The 19,956-nt window shown below is 45.9% G+C and overlaps 1 protein-coding gene across 1 annotated transcript; it reads right to left on the bottom strand.

Annotated features, from left to right (window-relative positions):
• Positions 1-3,160: 3,160 nt before the first annotated feature.
• Positions 3,161-18,997, bottom strand: LOC134411369 (arylacetamide deacetylase-like 4). Its single transcript, XM_063145119.1, has 4 exons — positions 18,768-18,997; positions 14,580-14,796; positions 12,251-12,314; positions 3,161-3,959 (listed from the first exon to the last, which is right to left on the bottom strand). The coding sequence occupies exons 1-4, from the start codon at positions 18,942-18,944 to the stop codon at positions 3,185-3,187; spliced, it is 1,233 nt and encodes a 410-aa protein (XP_063001189.1). The 5' UTR covers positions 18,945-18,997; the 3' UTR covers positions 3,161-3,184.
• Between the last annotated feature and the right edge of the window lie 959 nt (positions 18,998-19,956).

Genomic DNA, 19,956 nt, shown 5'->3' on the forward strand with positions numbered 1-19,956 from the left:
GCTCTCTGTTGTCACACAGAGGAGGGCCAGGATCTCTTGTCGATCATCCCAGAGTGCAGGACATGGAATAATGGACTTAAGTTGCAGGAAGACAGATTCTGGCTGGACATTAGGAAAAACTTCCTGGCTGTTAGAGCAGTATGACAATGGAATCAATGTCCTAGAGAGGTCGTGGGCTCTCCCTCATGAGAGGCCTTCGAGAGAGAGCTGGACAGCCATCGGTCAGGGATGCTTTAGGGTGGATTCCTGAATTGAGGAGGGGGTTGGACTTGATGGCCTTGTAGACCCCTTCCAACGCCACTATTCTGAGATTCTATGGTGGGAGTAAGGGCTTGCATATAAGCTCCAACCCCAGCATTCTACCTTCTCAGTCTCTGAACTTGCTTTGTTAACGAGGAAGGTCTTAGGTAAACTTCGACTTGCATTTGCTTTTTTAAAAAATGCACACTCTTAAAATTTTGCATGTTCATGCATTAGTCAATAGGGGTGAAATTAGCACTTTTGAAAAAAAAAACATTTGAATTTCCCATTCGAAAGACACACTTGTCTTGTTCAAACAAACTGAAAAACAGCTCACAAACCATACAGAACCATAAAAAAAATAGGTTGATAGTTAGTTAGTTAGACCCAGAGAAAGTTAGTTGAATTTAGGCCTGGTTGAGAACTAGGAATATACGGAGCCTTCAACTTCCATACAAATCAGTCCTTGCTGAAGCAACAGCTCCCTGGGGGTTCCATTGTCCAGTACAAAGCCTACCTGAAGTGGAGAAATGGATAGCAATGGACACGTGTAGTAATGTACGTTCATAAAACACCACAACGAAAGTGAACGATGTTATTGTACACTCCTCTACACTGCCAATGTGTATATTGATAGAACACTGCCCCCCCTCAAAAAAAACCAGTCTTAATGGGATCATACAAATGATTGCGTAAGGATGTATGTTGTGTGGTGTTTTACTGATGTGAAGAAGGAAATGTGAGCATCAGTAAAACACCACACAGAAAGCATCTTGGTGCAATTGTGTCAGCAATGACTCAGTGCTTGCACGAGAGGTTCCTTTCCTCCCCCCCCCAAATGCATTAAACTTTATTTAATGTACTTTACAGCTATATATGGGGGGATGTGGGGGAGGCAAATAAATGGAAGTACTGTGAACTGTGGCCAACTGTGCATTCTTCAATTTGAGAATTAAGTATGGTGACCATATGGAAAGGAGGACAGGGCTCCTGTGTTTTTAACAGTTGTATTGAAAAGGGAATTTCGGCAGCTGTCATTTGTATATATGGAGAACCTGGTGAAATTTCCTCTGCATCACAACAGTTAAAGCTGCAGGTGCCCTGCCCTCTTTTAAATCTGGTCACTCTAGTATAGCTCCTGCACTTTAACTGTTGTGATGAAGAGGGAACTTCACCAGGTTCTCCATATATACAAATGACACCTGCTGAAATTCCCTTTTCTATGCAACTGTTAAAGATACAGGAGCCCGGTCCTCCTTTTCATATGGTCACCCTAAATTAAGTAACCTGAAAACACTCTACTGCTTAAACCAGAATCCAAGAGGAGGAAAACTCAAGGCAGAGTAAGCAGAGTTTCGACTATTGGGCGGTACAGAAATGCAATAAATAAATAAATAAATAAATGGGACAAAGAAATGGAACCTGGGAAATTCTGTTCCGTTTATCTTTGTCATCCTCAGGTCTCAAGATGTTGGGTTATAACCCCCATCATCCCTGACTGTTGGTCATGCTGGCTGGAGATGATGGGAGTTGTAGTTGGTCATGTTGGCTAGAGATGATGGGAGATTCCCAACCTCTGGAGACCTGGGGTTGAGAAATGGTGTTATAACTAAGGCCATAGCTAGACCTAAGGTTTATCCCAGGATCATCCCAGGTTCACCCCTGCCTGAGCGCTGGATGCCCTGTGTGGCACTTAGATGAACAGATTTGACCCCAGGACAATCCTGGGATAAACCTTAGGTCTAGCTATGGCCTGAATCACTAATCTGGATACCATTCCTAGTTGAATCAGGAAAAAGGACCGTCACATCCCTCCTATCCATCTCCTCTGGTCTTCTACCCCCTCCCCTCACCTGCTAAGTAGGGAAATGGCTGATGACACCTTTGGATTGTATAGATTGGGTCCATACTTAGAAGAAGCAGTGACATCAATGGAACAAGTGAGTCATGGTTACCTTGAGTCCCATTGATTTCAATGGCTCTATGCTAAGCATGGCTAAGTATGGCTCCAACCATATAGGTGTAGCAAGGTGCAAAGGTTTGAGGCCTATAGAGACAAAGTAAAAGGGTCAGGCCTTGAAGGCCTTGAGTTCTTCTGTTGGAAGGGGGCATCCCTTAGAGGAGTAGTTTCATTTTTCCAGTTAAGTTCATTTCTCCAGTTTAGTTTTATTTCTTCAAGACTAAAACAGTACTTTCTGTTTTGGGAGAAGAGGGTGTAAAACAGTGAGAGAGCCAGAAGAGAAGGGAGCCAGAAAAGACCAGGGCATGAGGAAGGAGCCAAAAGAAACAACCTGAAGAGGTCTAGGAGCAGCTTAGGGTAAAAGAACTTGCATTTTTGCAAGTTTTATTTCCTTTTAATGCCTTTTCTATCACACAGCTCTGTTGACTAAATATTTTAATTGTAATTTGCTTATTTTAATATATTAGTAAACCATAGTGATAAACCTCAAGGGTCTGGTGTGCCAATCACACAATGTCTACAGCCTAAACCCCATGTTACTGAGAAGAGGAAGGGGAATGAAGGAAAGTGAGACTCGTAAGGAGGCAAGAGATCCTTAAAGTGTTGCTAAAGGGGTCCAGGATAAAGAAGGAACCATGACACATGGCATTCAGTATACTCATGCTAAATAACAAACAAACCACTTCTTGCTTATCTTTAAAAGTGTCCAAGCTTTTCAAGTACTCAGGCTTGATTTGTCAAGGATGTCTTCCACCCTACAAGACCATCTGCAGAAACAATGTTGCCACGAGAAGCTACAAAACATGGGACTACTTAGCCATACTTTATCCCTGAACAGCATCGCACAAATATTTATTTACTCCATTTCCTGTCTAGATATCACAAACGTCAAGATGGAATGAGAAGCTTCTCTTTCTCTCTCTCTCTCTCTCTCTCTCTCTCTCTCTCTCTCTCTCTCTCTCTCTCTCTGTGTGTGTGTGTGTTTTATAAGCTTTTTATGAAGTTGACCATCTTATTCAACCCTTTTTCCGCAGAAGGAAAACTGAGCCAGCCCTTATCAAAGAAGCTTATGATCCCATGGAACCCATTTGTAACGTGGTACCAGGTCACTGCCACACCATTGTCCTCCAGCCTTTTCTTATACAGCAGTCCATCATCCCTCAGGACGTCATATTCGCAGGTCAGAAGGAAAGTCTCAGGGAGCTGGCAAACTACAGCATCTTCAGCCAGAAGAGGAGAAGTTTCAAGTGAACTCATGTTCTTAAGTACCTCACATACCTCGTCCTCACCGCTAACAGTCACATGGGGCTTGTAGCCTCTGATCTTAAATTCTTTAGGAATGTTGTCTGCACTTAGCCATTTCCTGTAGTTCAACTTCAGGTTCACAGGAACATGAGAACCTTCCAGGACCTCTTCAAGGAGTGAAGCATTTCCGTTCACGTAATGCAACAGGTAAAAAGCAGCCCGCTCCCGGTACAAAATGGGCACAGCTCGGTTCTGCTGATAGGAAGGCAAATTGAAATCTATGGCCTGGAGGCCAGGGTAGATAAGGATCTGAGCATGAACCTTTGCAAGACCTGGCTTGCTCACTAATGTTTGGCAAATGGTGGCAGCAAGGGTGCCTCCGGAACTGTCACCAGCTACGATAACACGGGCACTGTCCACGCCATAGTCTTCTGCGGCCTCCAGAAAGTGGGTGGTGGCAGCAAGGCAATCGTTGAGCTGGGCTGGATATAAATGCTCAGGAGCCAGGCGGTACCTGAAGTAAAGGCAATTGACGCAAATTGGAAACAGTGTATTCATTAGAAGTCAGAGTATACATAGCACTGTATAAAATGAAGGAAGGAGGGAAAGGGTGTTGCTCTCTTCCAGAATTGTATACTGCCATGTCTAGGGGACATAGGATTGTTGCCTAAAACATATCTATTAGGGGTGTGCACGGACCCCCCACTCCGCTTCATTTTAAGATCCGCCATTTTCGGATCGGCCCGCCCCCACTCCGCCTGTGCCCACTCCGCTCCGCTCGGAGCTCCGGATCCGGATCGGAGCTCCGGTCCCCCCCCCCCATAGGGGGGGTTACCGGGCCCTGCCGCAATCGCCGCCCATGCGGCGACGGCGGCAGAGCCCGGTAAGGAGGAGGGGGGCCTTACCTGCCTCCGTCCGTGGTCCGTCGCCGTCTTCAATTGAGCCCGTGGTTCCACCAGGAAGTCTGGGCGGCCCAGACTTCCTGGTGGAACCACGGGCTCAATTGGAGATGCTGACGGACAGCGGACGGAGGCAGGTAAGGGAGAGGAGGGCGGGGGGGGGGGGTTACCGGGCCCTGCCGTCATCGCCGCCTGGGTGACAGCGACAGCGGCAGGGCCCAGTAAACCCCACTTACCTTTCCGGCGGAGCTCCGGATCGAGGCGAAGGATCCGCCTTCACCTCGATCCTCTTCGCCACGCTCCGCCGGCTCCCCAATCCTCTTCGCCTCCGCCTTAAGGGCAGGCAAAGCCCCCCGCTCCGCTACTGCTTCTCCGGTCCGATTAGAAGCGGAGCACATCCCTAATATCTATGCCAATCCCCTACTCTAGGCAGTGGGCCCATTCAGAAGTCACCTTTAACCATGGCTTTAACCATGGTGGTTAAGCCAGAAAACTGGGCCATGTTCAGAAGACACCTTAAACCATGGCTTTAACCATGTTGAATAAGGCTTAACACAGCCCGTCTTTCTGGCTTAACCACTAAAGACATGGTGTAAGGTGTCTTCTGAACGGGGCTGTCAAATCTTTAGCTAGAGCTTCCCCAGCAAATGCATGTGAACATGTGTATTTTGGGAAGAAATATGTATAGAAATGCATATTTTGTGAGAAAATGGGTTGGATGAAATCTGTGACTAACATATATGTTGGAGGAGCCCTCCTCCACGTCCCACCAACGCTAGACATATGCTATGGTGGGATGTGGGAGAGGGCTTTCTCCATTGTGGCACCCCGGCTGTGGAATGCCCTCCCTTTGGAGGCCTGACTGTTGCCAACACTGACTTTATTCCGGCATGGGTAAAGGCATGGGTTTTTTAACAAAGCCTTTGATGGCTAAATTCACCAAACTTGCATACTGTTTTAACTGTTTTAATTGGTTTTACTGCTTTTCAATTCTATACCGGTTTTAGCTTGATTAGCTGTGTATATTTATTGTTTTATATTGTTTGTATGATTTTATCTGTACGCTGCCCTGAGATCCTAGTGATATAGGGTGGGATACAAATAAATAAATAAATAAATAAATAATTCCAGTTATTTCAAGGGGTCTACTCGAAGCCTACTGACCAAACCTGGATCCAACCCAATATGTTTATTATTATTAAAATTATTTAATTGATTGTCATCATCTATATGCAAAAAAAACCAAGGCAGAATACAACAATTTAAAACAACAAAACCCTGCAACAATAAAAACAAGAATATTAAAAACAGTAAAATATTAAAACTACACATTTGAAAAGGTGCAATTAAAAACATCTGTTTTTGCACCAATTCTAAAATCTTATACTAATTTAATGATCATATTCCCCCCCCCCCAAAGAATCCTTGAACTGTGGTTTGCTGAAGAGGATTATGTGAGAGATCCCGGCATCGTTTTATCAGTGTGCACTTTGCTACATTAGTATGAACAGGTATGTCTCCATATGCATCACTCCACATGTGCCTCATTCATAGGAGCAGAATTAAGGGAGCACATTCCACAATTTGAGGGAAACGCAGGAGAAAGCCATTTCACATGTGCTCAACACACATGATTCTGCATTTCATGGTACCCTCAAAATCGCCTCTCCGGCAGGTTTATTTATTTATTTATTTATTTATTTATTTATTACATTTTTATACCGCCCAATAGCCGAAGCTCTCTGGGCGGTTCACAAAAATGAAAACCATAATAAAACAACCAACTGGTTAAAAGCACAAATACAAAATACAGTATCAAAAGCACCACCAGGATAAAACCACGCAGCAAAATTGACATAAGATTAAAATACGGAGTTAGAACAGTAAAATTTAAATTTAAGTTAAAATTAAGTGTTAAAATACTGAGAGAATCAAAAGGTCTTCAGCTGGCGACGAAAAGAGTACAGTGTAGGCGCGAGGCGGACCTCTCTGGGGAGCTCATTCCACAACCGGAGTGCCATAGTGGAGAAAGCCCTCCTCCTAGTAGCCACCTGCCTCACTTCCTTTGGCAGGGGCTCATGGAGAAGGACCCCTGTAGATGATCTTAAGGTCCGGGCAGGTACATATGGGAGGAGGTGTTCCTTCAAACACTTGGCCAGGTTTTAATACTTGGCCAGGTTCATAGTGTGATGGGTTGTCCCTTAGATAGCCAGGTCCTAAGCTGTCAAGGGCTTCAAAGGCTACGACCAAGGCCAGATGTACACCAAGCAGGATGTAACCCTTTGAAAACAGTATATATAATATGTCTTGGGCCCAAACAGTTGTCAAAACCATTATAAACTGTTATAAAGCAGTAGTGTAGATCTTGTCCAACACCTTGAATGGAACCTGGAAAATAACTGGCAACCAGTGCAGGTCTTTCAGGACAGCTGTAAAATAGTCTAGTGCATCAAACTTGATACTGAAATGTGTCTCCTTGTGAGGATTCCCTTTTTAAAAAACAAGGCCGATTGAGGTGGAAATGGGATTGAACGGGTTTGTGGATGAACTCAGTTGGAAGGGGCATGGATGAGAGAGAGGCTTATCATTCCCCCACCACCCCCTCATTGTTTCGTTAGTCCTCTTGTCTGTTTGATACGGACCCTCATTGCCTTCTTTTTCAATTGCTCTTCGGTCTCCACATCGCTCATAAACTATCGCACTGGGTTGCCTTGGTTAGACCGCATGGCCACCTGCTGTCCCTTTCTGTACACTGCACTGTTCTCTTCTTTAAAACAAAACCAAGAAAACTAGAAGTGGGATCTGTTTTATTAGGACCAACTAAAAGACCCCGAAGTAGTGAGCAAGATTTTGAGATCCCCTGAAATCTTCTTTTATTAATGGAGGAGTCAACGTCTTGCTCACTACTTTCATAGAATCATAGAATTGTAGAGTTGGAAGGGGCCTATAAGGTAGAGGTGTACTCCGCTCCGATTAGAACCGGAGAATCAGAAGCAAATTGGCCTGCTCTGCCTTGCCCAGAGGCGGAGTAGAAGCGGACCGTGGACCTTTAGAAGCACGGCGAAGAGAAGCGGCCATAGGAGAAGCGCTTCTCTTTTCGCGGAGCGCTCCGACCACCATTTTGGAAAATTTCGCCCAAAGGATTGCATTGCGGAAAAGAATAGGGGATAACTGTGTTGTTTTTCAAGCTATCTGTCTGAAAGTTCGGGTGCTTCGAGAGTCGTGGCTGGGGGTAATTTTGAGCCTACTCTCAGCTCTCTGCGTGGTACGGTTCGCTTGCTATATTTTTAAAAAAAATCGGGTAAAAAAAGCGGGAGAGGTACCTTTTTTTAAGTGCTGAGAGGCAGAGTCATGATCACATGATCCCAAAGTTGGAGGAGGGGATACGCAAAATGGGATACTAGTAACTTGGGATACTGGGAAACTTCTCTTTCTTAGTCTGAACGGACTTTTCCCAGTGTTTTTTAAAACAGTAGCCCCACCAAATGCACAAACACAACCTGAAATCATATATTAAGCAAATAAATAACAGATAGGAAACACAGCACTGCTACCCACCGTAACTTTGGTGAACAACTGAATAGATGTGGTGCAAGGGGATGAGGTCCCCTAGGGCATGTGGACGTGCCCAGTACACTGTGTCTTGCCCTTGGAGGGTCATCAGAGCCCTCCAACGGTTAACCAGTGGAGAAACATTGCCTATCATGAGTTGAAGTGTTAGTTTGCTTCTTAAAGAATGGTCCCTAGACAGGGCCAGTCAAATTGGCACAGTTCCCACTCCCCCTGCACTGTGATCACAGCCATTACTAAACAACAAAATAATAATGTTAATAGCAGTACTAATTAATATTAATAGCAACAACAACAACAACAACAACAACAAGGTGTTGAATCACAATGAAAGCCTGCCTGACTTCACTGAAGAGGAAAAGCCAGGAGAGCTTGGGCTATGGGGTGTAAATAATATAAAATGGAATAAATAAATAAATAAACAAACAAACAAAGGAGGGGTGGAATTAAAAGCAGCAGTGTTGCTGAATAAACAACAACAAGAATTTTTTTAAAAGGCTATATCTGTCTTTTACCAGTAAGAGATGGCATCTGTGAGGGTGCCCACTTCAAAAAAATGTATCTGTCAAAATGTCGGAGAACAGTCCATGTCTGAAAATGAGGTGTCCGATTTTCATAAATTCCCAAAAAATCAGGGGATGATGGGATTTGCTTGAGGCTTGGCATGCCTGTGTATCCGTGGATAATCTATCATGGTGGCGAGTTTGAGGTTTCTAACGTGAAAATTGACGTAGTTCTAGCATGGGACTTGATTTGGGGTGAGTTAAAAGGTTAAAGCCCTGCCAAAAATCAGGGGATGATGGGCCTTGCTTGAAACTTAGCATGAATGTGGATCTAGATGGTATCTGTGAAGGTGCCCACTTCAAAAAATGTTATCTGTCAAAATGTCGGAGAACAGTCCATGTCTGAAAATGGGGTGTCTGATTTTCATAAATTCCCCAAAAATCAGGGGACGCTTGGATTGGCTTGAGGCTTGGCACGCATGTGTATATGTCCATGAGGTGTCATGGTGCTAAACTTGAGGTTTCTAACTTTAACAGAAAAAAAGTTGTAGACTTTTTTGGATTTCAATGCAAGCCTATGGGGGGGAAGTGGAGCTCTGATCCGGATCCGGAGCTCCGCAGCGGAGCGGAGCGGACTATAGGCAGAGTGGGGCGGAGTGAAGTGGCCTGATCCGCAAATTGCGGATCTGGAAGAGAAGCAGATCGGGGGGTCCGTGAACACCCCTACTATAAGGCCATTGAGCCCAACCCCCTGCTCAATGCAGGAATCCACCTTAAAGAATCCCTGACAGAGGGCTGTCCAGCTGCCTCTTGAAGGCCTCTAGTGTGGGAGAGCCCACAACCTCCCTAGGTCACTGGTTCCATTGTCGTACTGCTCTAACAGTCAGGAAGTTTTTCCTGATGTCCAGCCGGAATCTGGATTCCTGTAACTTCAGCCCGTTATTCCATGTCCTGCACTCTGGGAAGATTAAGAAGAGATCCTGGCCCTCCTCTGTGTGACAACCTTTTAAGTATTTGAAGAGTGCTATCATGTCTCCCCTCAATCTTCTCTTCTCCAGGCTAAACATGCCCAGTTCTTTCAGTCTCTCTTCATAGGGCTTTGTTTCCAGACCCCTGATCATCCTGGTTGCCCTCCTCTGAACACGCTCCAGCTTGTCTGCGTCCTTCTTGAATTGTGGAGCCCAGAACTGGATGCAATATTCAAGATGATGCCGAATAACCAGGGCCGAATAGGGAGAAACCAGTACCTCACACGATTTGGAAGCTATACTTCTATTAATGCAGCCCAAAATAGCATTTGCCTTTTCTTGCGGCCATATCACACTGTTGGCTCATATTCAGCTTGTGATCTTCAACAATTCCAAGATCCTTCTTGTTTGTAGTGTTGCTGAGCCAAGTATCCCCCATCTTGTAACTGTGCATTTGGTTTCTATTTCCTAGATATAGAACTTGGCATTTATTGCTATTCAACTTCATTCTGTTGTTTTCAGCCCAGCACTCCAGCCTATCAAAATCACTTTGAAGTTTGTTTCTGTCTTCCAGGGTATTAGCTATCCCACCCAATTTGGTGTCATCTGCAAATTTGATAGTTCAGTTGGATTAGGGTGACCATATGAAAAAGAGGACAGGGCTCCTGTATCTTTAACAGTTGTATAGAAAAGAGAATTTCAGCAGGTGTCATTTGTATATATGGAAAACCTGGTGAAATTCCCTCTTCATCACAGCAGTTAAAGGTGTAAGAGCTATACTAGAGTGACCAGATTTAAAAGAGGGCAGGGCACCTGCAGCTTTAACTGTTGTGATGAAAAGGGAATTTCACCAGGTTCTCCATATATACAAATGACACCTGTTGAAATTCCCTTTTCATTTCAATACAACTGTTGAAGATACAGGAGCCCTGTCCTCCTTTTCGTAGGGTCACCCTAAGTTGGATGCTCCTGTGTTTGGATTATTTTCCCACCCCTGAAAACTATCTGCATTTGTTGTCTTATAGTGTACTCATTTCGGAGTCATACTTTCCCCTAAATAAATCATTGGAACGTACATGGACAGAAGAGCATTTTTGTGAGAATTCCTGGCATCATTTTCTCAGTGTTCACTTTGCCCCATTAATATGAGCATGTTAATATATTACTGCACATGCGCCTCATTAATAGGGATGAAAGTGCACACATGTTAGCATCGCTGTATACCTGGAGCTCAGTAAAATGGATAGATGGTGCAAAGGAACTGAAAATGGTGGCAAACTGCCTGCTGTTTGGAACCTACAGTGGGAGAGAGCTATTTGCCTTGATGCCCTCCTTATGGTCTTCCCTGCTTGGCCACTAGGGACAAGTGAATTCCCCTGTGCCTGGCTTATTGGTCCCTCATTGAGCCATTGCTACTGCTCCCCCCGACCCCCTCCCAACCCCATCGTGGCATTGTGCAAGGCAAGTGGCCGATCAGGGCACACTGGGCCGTCCACACTCTTCGCAAGCACCACCATGTTGTGCAAAATGGTGGGGTGGACACTTCCAGGAAGGGAATGTTGCAAAAAGGAGCTCTTTACACAACATTCCCTTCCTGGAAGAGGCCAAGCTGGCAACGATGGGTGCTGGAGTCGTCACACACCAAACACTCGTTCTCGCCTCCTTGCTCCAGTTTTGGAATTAATTATGGAAATTCTCCTAGTTAATCAGGAAGTCAAGAGGGGTGGAATGCATGGCTGAACAATGGAACAGAACAAAGGAACACACGGTAGCCAGTCTATTCCCTGTCCATGTCTGAATCACTTGAGTTGAATCATACATCTCTTCCATCACACACAAGCACATGCCCCTAAACATTTAAATTACATCTATTTTTCTTAAAATAAACACATTTTATCCTGGAATGCACATTTTCCTATGCATTTTGTAACATGTTTTTAGCTGAGAACCGGATTGCAGAAACTTGGAGAAATGCACGATTCAAAGAATGACTGCGAGTTTCTCTAAATGTGATTGATAAACGTAGGCCCATTACACGACATCGTCAACAGCCAGGATGTCTCCCGCGCTATCCCCTGGAAATTGCACATTTAAAACCCCCACAGATAAAGTGGCATTATCCAGATATCGCGAGATTTCTTTGCCATAATTAAAACAAAATGTGTCCTTTCCGAGAAGGGAACAAATCATGTGGTCACATGAGAAGGAGCATGTCAAAAGGATGGGAATATTGCATAGATGAAAGACTTGGTAAGGTGCAGGATTTTTCCTGCGTGTAGAGAAGCTATGTGTGCCAATCTGTATAATAGTTTCGGATGTGCAAATCAGGCTGTTTGTTTAAAAATGTAAACCGAACAAAATATTTGAGTATCCCTTTCTGCAGAGTCACCTTGTATCACCAGCATGGGCAGGATGGTTGGTTAAGGTGTTCTGGATCCCCTGTCTTAGAAACAGTTATAGGGTGACCATATGAAAAGGAGGAGAGGGCTCCTGTATCTTTAACAGTTATATTGAAAAGAGAATTTCAGCCGGTATGATTTGTATGTATGGAGAACCTGGTGAAATTCCCTCTTCATCACAACAGTTAAAGCTGCAGGTGCTCTGCCCTCTTTTAAATCTGGTCACTCTAGTATAGCTCCTGCAGCTTTAACTGAAATGATGAAGAGGGGATTTCACCAGGTTCTCCATATATACGAATGACACCTGTTGAAATTCCCTTTTCTATGAAACTGTTGAAGATACAGGAGCCCTGTCCTCCTTTTCATATGGTCACCCTAAACAGTTATTTTAAAAGGCAAATAGTTATTGAAATGTAAGAGACCGAATGATAAATTTGTTCAAATTAACACATTTGGCATGACTTACTCCACAGACACAACCACCGATTCGCTTTCTCTGGCAAAATAGCGGCAGATATTTTCATGAGATCCTGAAAGACAAATGTTTTCAGGGATGAATGGTGAGAGAGGTGTCATTTGGTGAAATTCCCTCTTCACCAGAACAGTTAAAGCTCCATGAGCCCTGCCCTCTTTTGTATCTGCACACTCTACAAAAGAGGGCAGGGCTCCTGCAGATTTAACAGTTGGGATGAAGAGGGACTTTCACCAGGTGCTGCATGTATACAAATGACACCTAGTTTTAAAAATCTGATCACATATCTGATCACATACCTCCCAAATGCAACAATCAATGGAAAAATCAACCATACGATATGTCATGAAAATAACCTGAGAACTAGTTAGAAAGAAACTTCACACCTAGGGATGTGAAAGCAATCTATTCCTTTGATAAGGGAAGTCAAAATAAACATGCTCTCATAGTAATCATTTGCTCTAAAACCAAGCTTTTGCAAAGGAATGAGAATTATTTGCCAATAACTGAAAGCAAGAGTTGAGATGACAGGGCTGTATCTTTAACAGTTGTATAGAAAAGGGAATTTCAGCAGGTGTCATTTTTATACATGCAGCACCTGGTGAAAGTCCATCTTCATCCCAACTGTTAAATCTGTAGGAGCCATGCCCACTTTTGTAGAGCGTGCAGATACAAAAGAGGGCAGGGCTCATGGAGCTTTAACTGTTCTGGTGAAGAGGCAATTTCACCAAATGACACCTGCTGAAATTCCCTTTTCAATGCAACTGTTAAAGATACAGGAGCCCTGTCCTCCTTTTCATAGGGTCACCCTAGCTTACCACATTTCCCTTCCAAATAATTCATTCCTGCCATAGTGCCTTTTCAAGTCAGGAAGTGCAGGCAGCCTGAGAGATTGTAGAGCAATGGAGAGATGTGTAATAGAAAGAAATTTCTAGTGAGGGAGGAAGCAGCAGCCAGGCACCTCTCCATCGTGCCTGGGTCCAGCTCCAGCTGAGAGCCCCCTCCCTCCTGCTACCCACTATCTCTGCAGAGGCCACCAGTGAGGGAGGAAGCAACAGCCAGGCACCTCTCCATCGTGCCTGGGTCCAGCTCCAGCTGAGAGCCCCCTCCCTCCTGCTACCCACTGTCTCTGCAGAGGCCACCAGTGAGGGAGGAAGCAGCAGCCGGGCACCTCTCCATCAGGCCTGGGTCCAGCTCCAGCTGAGAGCCCCCTCCCTCCTGCTGCCAACTGTCAACTGTCACTGCTGAACTTTGCAACTAAGAATGTAGTGCCTGAATTTGCTTTCCTTTCCCCCCTCCTCCTCCCTCCCAATCCCCTTTCCTTTTGTGTCGCGTCTTTTAGATTGTAAGCCTGTGGGCAGGGACTGTCAAGAAATACTTTTGTAAGCCGCCGTGAGAGCCTTTTTTGGCTGAACGGCGGGATAAAAATGCACAAATATATATATACAGACAGTCCCCTCAACCACCGCACAGTGATTAGTTAAGGTCAAAACCACCACCAAAACACATTGAAAATAAATTATAAAATGCCCTGAGAATGAGGCAGAAAAATGGAAGCCACTTTCACAAGGAAGAAAACTTTTCAGGAAATGGGAGGATAGATTTTGGCACAGTGTTAGCTCCATGCTCTCCCTGGGGCTCAATGCAACGCTGCCCCACTCACCCGCTACAGGGCTTTCAGGGAAGGAGCAGTATTGCCTCCACCAGCATTAGAGCCAAGATGGTTCCACCATCTCCCCTCAGAAACGTAACATTTTGAAGGCCTTAGGGACAGTGCTGAACCCTGAAGGGTGACAACTAGAGCTGAGCCAAGGTTTCTCCCAATATATCTTTCTCAGAAAAGTCCTGAGTTTTTCTTTTCTTTTCTTACCGCCTAGAAATAAAAGGATACTTTTCATAATGTTCTCCATATTTTCTTCACCATTTTTTGGGTGGTGGTGCCTGCATTCCCTTCCCTGACCCCCTTAATGCCCTGGAGTAATGCTAGGTATATGGGGCATTGGGGGGGGGATGCAAAATGGGGCCCAGGCTTCCAGAACAGTTGACCCCATTGCCACTTGCAGCACAAAAACAACAGCTCTAAAAACCTTCAGGAGGAAAAAGAAGGGAGCTGTTCTACTAACCTTGTCAAAGGTGATGCCTACCTGTGAGAAATTGTTGAAGAATTTCTCTCCCCCCCCACCGGAGAAATTCAGGGAAATTGTGCCCCCCAATTGCCTGCCAATAGGGTGGAGAATTTTGAGAGGCTGCTTGAGCACAGCTCTAGGTGGGACTTCGTTGTTCATTCAGTTTATGATGCAAATTAAGTTCTGATGTAACTCACGGATACTTCCGAACATCCAGCCTCCGCCATGAAAGTAAATGATGCCCTTCCTTCGGCCAGCAGAGGGCACTTTCGGCTGGTAAATCCGGACAGGAACGTGCTTGAACTTCACATCCTTGATGAAGAGCGTGGGATCTTTTCCTAGTTTCCTTCCATCCCGAATGAACCGTACAAACTGGATTTGTGTGCAGATATGTAGATTCTCCAAAATCTTTCCCTTTTGAAAGAGGGTGGGGGTGGAAGAAGGGGGCGGGAGTCATGTCCACATATCTATTACAGTAGTCTTACCCAGTGGGTGCCCTCAAGATATTTTGAACTCCAGATCTGATCTGCTCCAGCCAGCATGGCCAATGGCAATGTGAACCTCCCAGAAAGCTTCGGCTATGGGGCAGTATACAAATGCAATAAATAAATAAATAAATAAATAAATAATGCGTGATGGGACTTGTAGTCCAAAACATCTGCAGGACATCAGGTTTGGGGGCAATTGTATTAGGCAGTAGCTCAGGATGTATTTAAGCAACTATCAAGCCATTAAACGTCTAGGGATGGGCAAACCCTTACTGCTACGGCTATGCTCCGCTCTGATTCGGATCGCAACTCAGGAGCGGAGCGACTCAATACGCCTCCGCCAATGGCAGATCCAGATCGGGTCGGGGGAGCTGCAATTGAGCCGAAGTGGTTCACTTCCGCTTGGAGCTCCGAAGGCAGGTAAGGGGGGAGGGGGGCTCACCTGGCGGCGGCGGCACAGTCTGTGCAGCGATGGAGCCAGGTAAGGGGGCAGGGGGGCTTACCTGTGTCCATTGTGGTCCAACACAGGCATCAACTGAGGCCCAGGCCTCAGTTGAAGCCTGTGCCGGATAGAGCCAGAGGCAGGTAAGTGGGGGGAGGGGGGCTTACCTGGCTCCACTGCCACAGTCCGTGTGGCAATGGCAGCGGAGCCGGTTAAGGGGGCAGGGGGGAGGGCTTACCTGCTTCCATTGTGGTCCGGTGCTGGCTTCAACTGAGGGCCAGGCCTCAAGCTAGAAGAGCAGGCCGTGGCCTGCTCTTCTGGTTTGAGGCCTGGCCCTCAGTTGAAGCCGGCGCCGGACCACGACAGAGGCAGGTAAGTGGGGGGGGAGGGCTTACCTGGCTCTGCCACCACCCATGCAACGGAGGAGGTAAGTAAGGAGGCAGGGGAGAGGGGGGCTTCTTCAGCCCCCATTTTGCCCCCCATTCCCCACTTACCTGCCTCCGCTGCCTGCCGCGGAGGCAAGAAAGTAGGGAAGGGGGCAAAATGTTGATCCGGCCCTCTGGATCTCACTCTGTGGAGCGGAGTGGGGGAGGGGCAGATTGACTCGATCTGAAAGTTGCTGATCGGGGCCATGAAGCGGTTTGGGGAGTCTGTACACAGACCTACTTACTGCAATAGCTTGGCCAACCAAAATGATCAAGGGGCTGACATACCTCCTCTGTAAAGGAAGCATTTGGGGACTTTTTTTAGTTTTGGGGGGCAAAAGATGATCACGAAGAAGTGACAGAGACTTATAACACAATGAATGCACCCTACAATCAGCCCCAGCTAGCATTTACAATGATTAGGAATGATGGGAACTGTAGTCCAAAATATATGGAGTATACCAGGTTGGGGAAGGCTGGTGAAGCAGAAGTGAATAAAAGGATCATTTTCACCCATTCTCATTATATTAGAAGTCGGTCACCCAACTAGTTCCAGGACAAATTAACTTTGGTGCCTAAAAGGGTGGTGAAGGTCACTGGCTGAGATAGCCCTTATATGGAGATTAGACAAATTTGAGGAAGAGGGGGGAGGAGGAAAAGAGGCAGTGCGGTGTAGTAGTTAGAGTGTTGGACTGGGACTCAGGAGACCTGGGTTCTAGTCCCCACTTGGCCACGAAGCTCATTAGGGGACTTTGGGTGAGTCACTGACTCTCAGCCCAACCTACCTTATAAGTTTGTCATGGGGCTAAAAGGAAGAGGAGGAGGAGGATTATGTAACCCCCCTTGGATTCCTCAAAAGATGCGAGAAAAGCAGGTTATAAATGCAATAATTACAAAATAAATAAAAATCAGGTGGAGGAGCAGAGGAGATAGCCCACCAGCGTCTAATAGATGCTGTTCCAATCTGTTGAGCTGGAGCGAAAGTACTGATGTTGAAAACCCGGCCATCTCGTCACTCCAATTAGGAATAATTCCGAGATTCTCTTTATCCAAATTTCTCTCCGTATTGTGGAGTTCTGGCATTGCATGGCATTCCCTTGGCGAAGCGATAGCGATGCGTGAGGAAGTTGGCATTGTTAATGTTACTTTATTTTTTTGGTTTCTCCATTTTCAGCAGAGCACCCTTGCCACAGCCTTCGGTTCATTTGCGGATGGATACACATACAATTACGAACGCTTGCCTCTTGCTTTGTATACAAGTATAGATGTGATGCCCCCTTCACATTAGCAACACATGAAAAGGCTGGGGACTTTAGTTAAACCAGAATTCAGGAAGAGCGGGATGGAGGAACCAGAATAGTGACTTCCAAATGACCCCAGAGCCACTTTTTACAGTGTAAACTTTTTTTACAGTGTAAACGCTTGTTTGCATTTCCCTGCTAGCAAACATGCAGTTGGAACTCAGGGGAGGGAGGGAGAAGAAAATGCAGAAAGAGGGGACATAAAAGGGGTTAGACAGCACCTTTCTACCAATCACGTCTCTGCCCTAAATTCCCTTCTCCCAACGTTTCTTTCTTCCCCTGCAATTTGACCCTGCTGTAAAGATTTGCTCCCACAGCAAATGGTAATTATTCTTTTGTTGTGTGTGGGGTGGGGTGGGGAGTGAGTGAGTTGTTGTACCCATTGCTCTGTCAAAAGGGGCAAGTAACATTTATAATTAAAAAATTAATAACAAGATTGTCTCAGGTCATTTTGGGAACGTTTTAACCTGTAAAGTCTTACACAGTTCGGGACCACAACTCCTGACGGAACGCCTTTCCTGACACGAACCTACCCGAACCCTACGTTCAACACCTAAGGTCCTCCTCCAGGTGCCTACTCCGAGGGAAGCTTGGAGGACGACAACAAGGGAGAGGGCCTTTTCAGTGGTGGCCCCCCAACTGTGGAACGATCTCCCTGACGAGGCCCGCCTGGCGCCAACGTTGCTATCTTTTCGGCACCAGGTCAAGACTTTTCTCTTAGCAATATGTGATGAGCCTGGGTCTGTTTTTTTTAGGCTTGTAATTTATTTTTAAGTTGTTATAGAGGTTTTAAATGTATGTGTATATTGTATGTTTTTGTGGTTTGTAATTTTTGTATATTGTCTAAATCAGTCAGAGAACTTCAGCTATGGGGTGGTATACAAATACAATAAACAACAACAACAACAACAACTCCAGTTGAATCCAGGAGACAATCATCTACCAAACCCTGGGAATTAATTCTAACCAGAAAACACTTTTCCTTACCTATTCTATCAGTATTGTTTTGGCTTTAATAGAACAAGATCATTCCCCTCCCCCCCATCTCTCTTGCCCCTCCCTCTGGACATTTCCCCCACTGCTGTCTTGTTAGATCCTCCCACTTTGAATCTAATCCACCAGTTCTAGGGTGACCAACTGTCAGGATTTCCCCGGATTTGTCCTGGTTTTTGTTCTTTCCATGGTGTCAGGGGGGATTTTCTATAATTTTCAATAATGTCCTGGAATGACACACCTTCCTCTTTAAGGCTGCCATTAGCATAGCAGGAGGGAATGACATGCTTTCTTGAGGCACATCATTCCCCCACCCTGAGCTCCAATTGAGGTCTTAAAGGGGAAAGTGGGTCATTCGTGGACATTATAGAAAAGGCCCCCATTGGAGTGGATGGTGGTGGTGCAGAATGAAATCCTTTCCCCTCCTCCACTCCAATCGGGTTCTTTAAGGTGGCGGGGGAAGAACGTACTTTCTGCAGGACTTAGAAAGCTGCTTCCCCCCCACACACACACACTAGGTGTCCTCTTTTTTGGTCTCCCAAATATGGTCACCCTAACCAGTTCTCCCTTTACAGGGGAGCAAAAGGGTGTGTGTGCTCTTTTGCCCACCTTAACTATTGCATTTATTTTAAAAGAAAGAAAGAAAGAAAGACAGACAGACAGACAGACAGAAAGACAGACAGACAGACAGACGTCCCACTCACCCCGTTTCATTCAAAGTCCAGCATTCACTCACCAGAACAGCAGAGCCAATCAAAACAGCATGAATGATTCGGAGCTTTGCTGGATGTTCAACGCCAGGAGGGATCTCAGAGTTGGAGGCGTCAAAATAAATGCTCCCCACAACCAGCAAGATCACGGCTGCAAGGAATGCAGCCACCACTAACACGAAGAGGACGTAGAAGAAACCCATAGCTGCTCCGAGGAAAACCTGGCTTTGCCCTTGGCTTTTCGCAGCGCTTGCTTTGATTTTGCTTCCTGTTTTCTTCTACAGCCACGCAATCCGGATCGACAACGCCTACCAGAAAGAGGCCCGGTCTCCTCCCTCATTCTTGGGCAAAAGGGAGCAGTGTTCACTTAAGGGCAACTGAGATCGATATCAAGGGTTTCGAAGCAGCGTGCTTCTCCTTTCCTTGCACAACAACAGAGCGTATTATCCACTGGAGAAAGAGAAGTTGTGTGTGCCAATACAAACACACCCACCCAAACCATCCCCGTGTCTTCAAAGCCAGCCAACGTTACATTCTCGCATAGTTCGGAGAGATCAGAAAGATTAAACCTTGCAATCGATATATTACTTAATAGGCTCACAGACTGACATGCCCATTTTCTCTCGTTCTCTCTCTCTCTTCCAGCTCAGGCAGTGGCTGAGTCCTGATGGCTACGTGCTTCTACCTCCAGTATCAGAGGCAGTATGTCTATGTACACCTGTTGCTGGGGAACATGGGCTGGAGGATGCTGTTGCACCTGCTTGCAGGCTTGCCATGGGCAGCTGGTTGGTCACTGTGTGAACAGAGTGCTGGACGAGATGAACCCTTGGTCTGATCCAGCATCAGGGCTGTCTTCTAATGTTCTTATGTTCTTAAAACCACCGAAGGATCAGTGACAGAAGGGGGTAGGACCAAGTGAAGGGACGTGACGGTCTGAGGAATCTCAGGGAACCACATTGGGACCAGAGGAGGGCTGGATTTGTCCACTGGGCCCAAAGCTTTGCCCATTGTGTTAAGTGCTACGTATTTGTACTTCCATAGAATCATAGAATAGTAGAGCTGGAAGGGGCCTACAAGGCCATCGAGTCCAACCCCCTGCTCAGTGCAGGAATCCACCTTAAAGCATCCCTGACAGATGGCTGTCCAGCTGCCTCTTGAACGCCTCTAGGATGGGAGATGCCACCACCTCCCTAGGTCATTGGTTCCATTGTTGTA

The sequence above is a fragment of the Elgaria multicarinata genome, chromosome 20 (genome assembly GCF_023053635.1).
Source record: "Elgaria multicarinata webbii isolate HBS135686 ecotype San Diego chromosome 20, rElgMul1.1.pri, whole genome shotgun sequence".
NCBI classification, from domain to species: Eukaryota; Metazoa; Chordata; class Lepidosauria; order Squamata; family Anguidae; genus Elgaria; species Elgaria multicarinata.

Excerpts from the sequence above, each read along its gene's own strand:
- LOC134411369 (XM_063145119.1), bottom strand. The coding sequence starts at position 18,944 with ATGGGTTTCTTCTACGTCCTCTTCGTGTTAGTGGTGGCTGCATTCCTT. Across the intron at positions 12,315-14,579 it reads CTGGATGTTCGGAAGTATCC|GATCTCATGAAAATATCTGC; the intron begins GTGAGTTACATC and ends TTTGTCTTTCAG. Across the intron at positions 3,960-12,250 it reads TCGGTGGTTGTGTCTGTGGA|GTACCGCCTGGCTCCTGAGC; the intron begins GTAAGTCATGCC and ends CCTTTACTTCAG.